Source organism: Cotesia glomerata, linkage group LG9, assembly GCF_020080835.1.
Source record: "Cotesia glomerata isolate CgM1 linkage group LG9, MPM_Cglom_v2.3, whole genome shotgun sequence".
Taxonomy (NCBI): Eukaryota; Metazoa; Arthropoda; class Insecta; order Hymenoptera; family Braconidae; genus Cotesia; species Cotesia glomerata.
The window spans coordinates 4,595,880-4,606,629 of record NC_058166.1 but is presented as its reverse complement, the minus strand read 5'-3'; the positions used below and the strand labels follow the sequence as shown (position 1 = coordinate 4,606,629).

At 30.7% G+C, this 10,750-nt stretch overlaps 1 protein-coding gene across 1 annotated transcript; it reads left to right on the top strand.

Annotated features, from left to right (window-relative positions):
* Positions 1 to 6,607: 6,607 nt before the first annotated feature.
* On the top strand, positions 6,608 to 10,530 carry LOC123271474. The gene is made up of 2 exons (XM_044737823.1): positions 6,608 to 6,846; positions 10,144 to 10,530. Exons 1-2 carry the CDS (start codon positions 6,672 to 6,674, stop codon positions 10,413 to 10,415), a joined length of 447 nt encoding a protein of 148 aa, XP_044593758.1. The 5' UTR covers positions 6,608 to 6,671; the 3' UTR covers positions 10,416 to 10,530.
* Positions 10,531 to 10,750: the final 220 nt, after the last annotated feature.

Below are 10,750 nucleotides of genomic sequence, written 5' to 3'. Positions count from 1 at the left end.
AAAAATTTCTTAAGAAAATAATTTTTTTTTAATTATTTTTTTTTCGGTGTTTATTTAATCCGCGGAGATGTTTGTGACGTTTTTTGTTGGAAAATTTCCGCTCTTTCCAGTGATACTAATTTTTTGTGAAAATAAAATATTAAAAAAAGTTTGGAAAATCCAAAAGTGCACGCCTCATAACGCTCATTCATTTTTTAAGAAAAAATAAATTGTGTAACTGATAAAAAAAAAGAAAATTATAATTAAGTAATTTCTTACAGAGTATTTTTTTTTTTTTTAAATATCAGCGCCCTTTTTTCTTGTTATATGCGTACGCAGTCTAAAAAAATCTAGCTTTATCAAGTGGCGTCATAGTTTTCACGTGACAAATAAGAAAAATTCGTTTGTCTTTGTACGGTTAAACTAGGCTACTGATATGAAATACGGACCCAGTTCATCGCATTCGTAAACTAATAAAAAAGGTCCGGTCTTGAAATATCAATTTGTTCGGGAGTAATCATTGGTACATCCAAAATGGGGTGACATCCGGACGTCCACGTAAAATTTTTTTCAAAACGTTTTTTTTTTTTTTTCAAAATAGCTACATGAAATGATTTTAGAAAGTAAAAGATGGTTTGATTTAAGTGTTTTCTCCGTGTACATCTACTTATATTATTGTATAAGTGTAATATGGTTGTGATAGAGACATTTAAAGATCACAAAATTGCTTGACCTTGACGAGTCGAGTATAAAGCACCTCACGCGCTTCGCGCTATGAGGCGTGCAATATATTAAAAAAGTGAAAAATATAGCGTTCCGCGATTTTTAAATTTTTTATTAATTGTTTTAATTCTATGAAAAATTCTCGATTTTTCCGTGAAAAAACATCTCAGTCGAAAATTAGTTCGAACAACGCATAAGAGTAATTTAAGTGGACTATAAAATCACATGACAGTATGTAAACATTAATACGTTGATATGGATGTTGAGGGGGTTAGGTTACCTTACATTATAGCCTATGTCATTATAGTTGACGCAAGTTAATTTTTGTGTCCCAATCATTGACATCCGCTATTTTAAAATTAATTTTAACTCGATAAAATATAAATAAATGATTATATGGTTATTTAGACTATAAATAATCTAAAATAATTTTAAACAATGCAATTACATAAAAAAAAAACATTAAAAAATCTGGATTTGAAAATAAGGTCTTTCTTAACAATATTGTCAAGAAATTACAAACGTATAAGCAGTTTTGTCCTACCTGAAAAAATGAAATTTTTTTGCGGTAAATCATTTATACCTTGGAATTAAATTTAACTATTTTTTAATTTTAAAAATATGCAAAATTTTCATGAAATATCAATAATTGTAATTATTAACTGATTTTAATATTGAAATATTAAAATTAAGGAGGTTTGAGTGAATCTAATGTGAAAAATAATTTCCAACTTTGAGTTTTGAAATTAAGTACCCGTATAAATAAATACGTCGTTTATCTAATCCCAAAAATTTAATAAGATTTACCGTTTAGTTACTTAGATATTAAATTTCAAAAATCACATTTTTTCTCCTTATACACGGGCTCTTATGGCAGATAAATTTTAGTCGAGACTTTAATTATTTTTTTCAATATTAACCTTTTAATTTTAACGAATAAAAAACTATGCACAAGAAACTTGGATTATTGTAAAATATAAAAAATTTAATAATTATATATTACCGATATAATTTTTGAAAAATTCAAAGTTTAATTTTTTGTTTTTGACTCGTTTATCGTCAGCTATTTATTCGAATCAAGATTTGGCAACGTCGTGTCAACAGATGAGAAAAAAGAAAAGGATAGAAATACAGTTACAGAGAGAGAAATATTAAACCCACACATACATGCACAGCTCTGTAATGGGTCTAATCAAACGCGCCGTTGACAAATCTGTTTATTTAATCCGGCAAGTAATAAATACGAAAATTATTTTATTACTTTACTGTATTGAATAAGTAAAAATCATCAATTATTAAAGTGTTCAAATTATTTTAAATTAAAAAAAAGAATTTTGACGAAAATTGAGAAGATTGAAAGTAAAAAAAAATTTAAACACTATTTTGACTCATAAGTTACGCTTGAACCTCTTTAAATAGGGTGTCAATAATTTGGGGTCCTGTCAATAATAGAGGCTTTTACCTTAGATTATACAAATAAATCAACAAACCAGTGCCATTGGAATGACATTAATGATAAAATAAAAAAGTGCAAGTAAAGATTTAGCCATGGCTTGTCCCATCATCTTCATAAGAGCTGAAAAATTATACTCTTCTGAAGAAGATATCCCCAGTACATTTTCTTGATAATCAATTAGATAATGTTTTAACTTTTCAAATAAATTATAGTCTTCTTCCTCGGATACGAATGTATCACTATCGCCGGAGAATTTTATTTTATACGGAGCGGATGGCGGAGTTTCCCCATAAGAATGTAAATTGTTGCACGGATCGAGATTTGGAATACTGTACAGATTTTTACACTTCCATTCGGCGTTATTTATTTTATTATTATTATAATTACTATTTAATAGGGAATTTTTATCGAATGATCGCGAGCTTTCATTCCAATCACCGCATTTACGGGTGTCCAATTCGGAATTTTTTTTTAAATCACAATTCGTCGTTTTTAATAACTTTTTTTCTGTATATTTCCCCGTCACTTCCATGTCCTCGAGATTTTTCAAGTGATTCTATCAATATTAGTTGATATTGTTAGTATTATCAATTACTGTTAATTAATTATTATTATTACTCACTGTAACTGCTTCTTCAAGTTCCTTGTCCGACATATTTCCGATTTCCAACGACATCACAACGACAATTTTGAATAAATTTAATTGTAATTATTTAATTATATGTACTTATTGATTGATTGATTTAATAAATAAAATATTAAAATAATTGACTGTTGTTTTTGCCAAACTTCACGTTATACACTAGTCACAATGATTAAGTGATATTTAACAGGATCAGTTTTTTAATCAGAGACCAAATTTAATCCAGAATAAAATTTTTATTGCCAATATATACAATTTAGCATTGGATGGAATTTCATTCGGAATTAGAAATCTGGCTCTTAAACAAAACATTTTTCTAAATAAAATTAAAAGAAAAAAAAAGTTTTGCACTAAGGAAAATAATTTCTTTTGGAAAAAATGGAAATAAGGGTGAAAAGAAATGAATTCGTTGAAAATTTTGAATCATTTTATTTTTTAGCTGAAGAGATATAAATTTTTTCTTACAGTAAATTTGTTGTTAGGAAAAAGTTTTCTAGATTTGGGAAAAAAATATTTTGGATAAAAATTCGCAAGTTGTCTATCTAAAATTGTTTTTTTCGAAATTAAAAAAAAAATTTTTTTAACAAGAAAGTTGCTGTGAAAAAAATTTTTATTTCTTCAGCTGAAAAATAAAATTCTTTAAAATTTTCAACAAATTAATTTCTTGTCACAACAATACCCATTTTTTCAAAAAAAAATTTTTCTCTCAGTATACCAAAAATCTGTATATAAAGTAAAAGACCCAGTTATTGCCACTCGCCTAGTTGTTTAACACTTGCAATTTTATTCTAATTAAAAGATTAAAATGTTCTCAAAAGACCAATTATCTTAAAATTATAATTAAAAAATTATATTTAGGGGAAGGGGGGGGGGGAAAGTTGGCCACCTTAAGGAAAAAATGGTCATATCCGTACTTTTTTTTTACTCTTTGCACTACTTTTTAGCCCCTTGTTTGTAATTCAACATTGATAAGCTGTGTTCATTAAAATAAAAAAATCTAGAATGTGGGGCAAACTGGGCCCCCTCCAAAAATTTTGCCATAAACATTTTTTTCGCAAAAAAATTTAATAAAATCGTTCCATCAATATTTTGCTCTTTCTTAATATGAAAAAGCGTGTAACTTCACTGCAAATGAACTTATTGACTTATTTCTTTTCTTTTAGTCTTTGTTTCTCATTACCCTTCACAAAAAAGCAATATGACAAAATTTGACGAACTGTTCTTTTTATTTCTTTTTCCTACTTTTTAGAATCAATGACAATTTTTTGTCAAAAACCACTTTTAATCATTATCAAAAGTATAAATGATTTATTATTCACCTTTTTTATAAAAAATTTCAGGGGGTCCACTTTGCCCCCAAAATTTTGAGACCTAAATTTTAGGGGGGCCTGCTTTGCCCCCCCCCCTTCCCCTATTCATGTTTTAGAGTTGATTTTTTTTTGTATTAAAATAAAATTCAAGTTATCAATAACTAGGCTTTTTACCTTATTAAGGAGGTCCTTTCGCCGCCAATGTAAAATAAAAAATATTAGATTATGAGTAAATTTAATTTTTTCTAATAGTTAAGGTCCTTATTTATTTTATAGTGAGGTTTAAATTATACTTTACCGGACAAATTTTTGAAAAATAAAATTTTTTAATGTTAGTATTTGTTCAGAGTCTTACGAGAAAATCAGACGTTTGCAGTATTTCTCAAATTATACTATCAGTCATGGATTAGATGAAGTAAAAAAAACTAAAAATCAGATTTTCGAAAAATTCAGGTTTCTTTTTTTGCAATAAAATATATCAGTTACCGAGATATTTATTGAAAAATTAATATTTAAAAATCACAAAAAATTCTCAAGTTACCTACAATAAAATGGAGTCAGAAGATTTGGCAACGTTGCGTAGCGCGCGAGCTTCAGACCATTCAATAAATTCAAACTAAACTTTAACGCGCTTATGTTTTTCATGCATACTTATTAGTTAATTTATTGTTAACAAATTTTCATAATTCATAATTGAAAAATAAAACAATAATAAAAAAATACTAGCATTCCTGCCATGAGACATTAGAATGTTATGGTTTTGTGACTAAACATTTTTAATTAATTTATTTATTTACACTGACTGCAAAAAGTTAAACACGGTTAAGGTTATATTGTGCAAATAAAAATGTAAACAACCGAAATAAAGCGTTGCCAAATCACGGACAGGTTACTAACAGCTGATTTACAACAGTCAAATTAATTTTGTATTTAGCTATTTTTTTTAATTTTCAAAATTTCAACGATTAATGCCTCATATACTATTTATTTTTAATTTTAGGAATTTTTATGGGTTTTGTATTTTAATTTATTGAAAATTTACTACTACAGTTGTTATGACTCAACTGGAGCGAAAGGACTTCCTTAAGAAAAAAACAAAAGATATGGTTGCCTGCAAGTTAGAATTTGCAATGAAAATATTGTGGCACTAATTTAAAAAAATTATCAATACCACGATTATTACATCTTGGCAGTTGCAGCGGTGTAAAAGATATTAAGAATCAAATATCTTTAATAAAAGATACAGATAGAAAATTACTAAAACACACTTGCTGTGTGCAGACGCTTAAGTAGTCTACATATTTTAATGCGCAAGCGTGTGAAAAGCGCAAGTCCGTTTGTTCATGTATCTTCTTATTTAAAAATTCTATTGCATGTCAAGTGCGAACGCGCGAGAAGTAAGTTCCAGAGTTAATTGCTATTATAATCGCCTAAAAATGAAGTCTTCGATTCTTTCACGATAAGTCATGTATTTTATCGACAAATTACATATATAATTAACGGGAAAAACGTACTATATTAATAAAGAGAAAAAAATTATTTAGTAGGTGAAAATTACTTTGTGATCGATTTATTAATATTATTATGCGAAAAAAATGAGTATTATCACGATTGCACGGAGAGTGATTGTTAAAACTTTTGAAAAATAAATTTTTGAGTAAATTTCATTATTATATTATTATTAAATCGTGAATACAGATTAAGCTGATCAAAACGCGTCAATAAATGAAATATTATATGGCACACACTTGTGAACGTTTAAGTGTGTGTGACGACACACACGTCGAATAATTCAATCAACTAATGGCTAATAATTTTACGGCCTATGCAATAAAAGTGTTTCCGGGAAATATGGATTTTTCTTCGATTTGCAAATGTTGCCATATAACTTTGTCGTTTCTTCTGTAATTTTATAAGCTCGTGTATTATCAGAGAAAAATTGTGCAGTTTGTACATTTATTTAAAGATCAGAGAGGATTTCTGATAGGATAGCGGTTAAAAGCAATTTGGTAATGTCAAATTAATAGTTATGTGGCGAGAAATTATTCTATTAATTATTTTTTGGGGGTTGGTTACTGCAAGTATTGAATGGAATAGATTAAAAATAATAGATTCCAAGTATAAAAATTCTTCGGAACGTCTTAAACGTGATGCGGTGAGTATTATTGTTTATTTTATCTTAAAAATAAATTTGTATTTTCTCAGTTGATAATTAAAATAACTTCATTTATTAATTTACACAAAGAAATTTAAAATTATTATTATAAATTTAACGACTTATTGTTAACAGAGGGAGTTGGTTGAAATGTGTTTCGTAAATAATTCGAATCCAGTGGTGATCTCCGAGGATCTACTTGACAACAATTGGGACCCAGGCGGGAATCCATTGATTGTGATTGACCGTAAATTCGACAAACAGGTCACAGGTTTTCTTCCTACGTACCCGATGTACGTGCTTGCGTTTGAGTCAATTGATAAGCTGAAGGTTGTCATAAAATCGCCTTTTCTGATCGTTGAAACTAACTTACGTTGTCTTAGTACTAAAACAATTTTAAAGTTCATGTGGAAGCGGAATTTAATGGCTGTTTATTATTTGTACGACCAAAAAAATTCGACAGTTATCTTTACGCTGAATCCTTTTGCAAGCTACGCACCGGTACCGTGGGAACTGATTGTCGAATTCGTCAACGACGATGACAAGAAAATGACACTCTACAGGCTACAATACACAAAAGGTATTTTTCTTTATAAAATCACGTGACAAATGCCAAAAGGGTGTACAAAAAACATTTTTTCTCCCAAATAGAAATTGTAGTGAGGAATATCGAAGAATTAGTGAGGGGCAAGTTTGGCTTGCCTAACTTAGGCAAGCCTAATTTGCGCCTTCTTAAATCCACGCTAGGCAAAACGAAGATTGGCATGCCAAATTTGTATGTAATTTGGGACATCTATGGCAAGCTGAACTTTGGCGAACCTTTGGAATGCCTGACTAGCTGGAAGTAACGATAACCAAAGATTTGCCGAAGTTTGGCTTGCCATAAATGTCCCTAATTACCTTTAAGTTTGGTAAACCGAACTTTCGTAAGCCTTTGGATTTTATAATTTCCTGCAAGTTAGGTATTCCAAACATTCGCCAAACTTCGTCTTACCATAGATGGCCCCAATTACTTTTAAGTTTGGCAAACCGAACTTCCGTAGATCTTTGGATTTTATAATTTCCGGCAAGTTAGGCATTCCAAACGTTTGACGAACTTCGGCGTTTCTTGCCAAAGTACTCTAAAACGGAGTGGGAGAAGATAATTGGCTTCAAGTCTTTCCAAGGTTAAGCCTTTTAGTTCTATACATATAAAAGTGTGTATTTATGAGAGTATTTGTTTATTGTACATATAAACATGGTGTCTCATGTACCTGACTAGAAATGAACGTAACTAGGAAAGTTTCATGGATTCCTTAAGTCTGATATATCATGGGAACGCCGAACTGGTTTCAAGTAACGATAACCTGAGTTTTGCTAGTTTAGAGCGAACTTGGCTTTCCGAACTTAGGCAAGCCCAATTCGAATCTTATTTGTTTTAAATTAGGCAAGTCGAACATTGGTTGTGCTTATAAGTATCTTGAAGTAAGAGGTCGCTCATCATCGGCGTAGCGTCGCGGTATGGTATAGGGCCCTCGTTCGTCGGGTACCGTGTTCGAGTCTCGCGTTCGACATGTACGATTTTTAATAATTAATAATTACTAATTATAATTACTATTAAGGCGAGTGTGAAGTAAAATTAAGTGTTATGTATGATTAGTGTATCTAACTCCTCCGTCATCTCCTTCCCCCTTGACTTATCAAATCTACCAATCAAAAAAATCTCTTCACATTAAAAAACGCTCCAAAAAACAAAAAAAAATTAGGAAAACGGTTGACCCTGAAGGCCATCCCTGCAACTTCCCGCTAATTCCATACTTAGGCGCTTAAAATTGCACCAATGATGTTTTTGAGCTCTTCGAGCTTAAAAATACAATTTATGGGTTATTTTGAGCTCTCCGAGCTCAAAGAGATTGCTTTCCTATGCTTTTGAGCTCTTCGAGCTCAAAAGTCTGATAGAGATTTGATAAGACACTATTTTTTGAATTTTTAATCCGCAATAACTTTTGAATGAATAAACCGATTTTTACGCGGTTGGCAGCATTCGACGCAGTTTTTTAAGCCTCATAAAGAATCTCAAATTTTGAATTGATCGCGCTAGGAATTTCGGAGTTATTCCGAAAAAACACTTTTTTCGGTTTTATTTCGTTCACGATATCTCTCGAACGAATCAACCGATTTTGACCAGACTGGTGGCGATCAACGTGGTTTTTTAAGGTTAAGAGCTGATTAGTTTTTGGAATTGAACCATCAAGCCGTTTAAAAGTTATTCCAAAAAAACCACATTCAAAAAAATTTTTTTCAGTTTTTTGAAGATTTCTCAAAATCTATTGATCTGAATCGGTCCAAATAGTTTTCAAAATCTAAGTTTGGTCAAGCCCTTTTGAATGGCACCAACCGCGATGAAATCGGTCAAGCCGTTCAAAAGTTATAAGCGGTTCACATACTTTCACACACACACACACACACACACACACACACACACACACACACACACACACACACACACACACACACACACACACACACACACACACACACACACACACACACACACACACACACACACACACACACACACACACACACACACCGTGACAATCTCGCGGGGATAGTCAGGGAAGCTTCCTGTGACCTTCAAATGTCGAGATCTGATGAAAACTCGATTTTTGCAAAACGGGGTGAAAACAATAACTTCCCGATTTTTGAAAATCTTCGATTTTCTTAGCGGGAAGTTAAAAATTACAGAAAAAATAAAATTAAATAATAAAAATAAAATTAAATAAAAGCAACAAAGAATTTGTTTTTTTTTATTCATGAAATATTTAAAAAATTTAGTCCTAAATTTAATATTTATACTTAAAATAGTAAAAGAAGATAAAAAAAATAAGCATTTGTTATTATTAATTTTCGCTTGTTAATAAAAAAGCTAAAAATCAAGAAAGAATTAGAATTGGATTCTCCGTTGCGAATTTGGTTTCCAAACTGCAACCTAATCAGGAAGCCAAGTTAGGCTGAGCTTCGCAACTGCGTTACATCCTAAACTTCGGCCTGGTTTGGATGCTTTACTTACTGCAAGTTTGGAATTCGGCATGCCTTACTTGCGCCAAATCACTGCCTCACTGAAATTTCTAGTCGGGCTGCTAATCAGCTTAAAATCGTCTAAAACGTTAATACCAATGAAAAAAAAAATTAGGAAAACGGTTGACTGAAAGGCCATCTTTGCAACTTCCCGTCGCTAATTCCATACTTAAGCGTTCAAAATTGCACTTATTACGTTTTTGAGCTCTCCAAGCTCAAAAGTCTGGTAGAAGTTTAACAAAACACTATTTTTTGAATTTTCAAACCGCAATAACTTTCAAATGAATGAACTGATTTTAACGCGGTTGGCGGCATCTGACGCAATTTTTGAAGTCTCAAAAAGGATTTTTAAGTTCAAATTGATCGAACGAGAAATTTCGAAGTAATTCTGAAAAAAACACTTTGTTCAGTTTTCTTTCGTCAACGATAACTTACGAACGATTTTCGAAAATTTTTAATTTTCTTAGCGGGAAGTTAAAAATATTTGAGTTTTTACATGAAAATAATGCTGCATCAATGAAACAATGTCATAATGAAAGTAGAAAATAAAAAATTGAACTGTAAAAAGGGCCAAAATGAACAACGATAACATTTTTTTCTGAATTTTTACTAAATTGTAAAATTTTTTTTCAGTTTTATTTGACTCTATTTGGAATTTTCGAAAATTACCTAATTTTTTTCTCCTTATTGTTTTGGAAACTATTCTGTGTAATTCACTTTAAGAAAAAATTCAATTTTTTAAAAGATGTTTATGAAGATTGAATATATATAAATTGAATTAAGTTTAGCGATAATAACTCGGTATGTTTATTTTCAGATCCATGGGTTTGTCAAAGTATAACATTTGACAAAACGGATCGTATAGAAAATGCAAAGGTTAAAACTTCTCAATTTACTTTTAGAAAAGATATTTTCAATAATAAAATGTTGGAACGACAATATGGTAACGTTTTTATTAATATGAGCTTGAAAAAGAAATATATGACATTACATCGGCTATCACTTCTCATGAATGCCACGCCAACAATCGACTTTATTCCGAACGTGAAGATGCCAAAATTATTAAGCAAGGTTACGTCAAAGAATTAGCTGATGAAATTTATGATATCTATGATCAGCGACTTCCGATAGAAGCTACTGAATACAAGCACGTGGATATCATTGCAGATTATCATGAAATGACGTTCTCAATCTTGACTAAGAAGACTAATTTTTTAACGGTATTCAACGATGTAACTATAACGATGTACGGTTCGTGGTTGGGACAATTGTGCTGTTCATCATGTTTACGACTGTAATGTTTATTATCAATAAAGATGATTTATGCTTGGTTATCATGGACGTTGTGAGGTTAGTAGTCAGTATGACTCTTGAAACTCCGCTTGACCGATTGGCGATGAAGTTTATATTTTTTTTCGGATTCC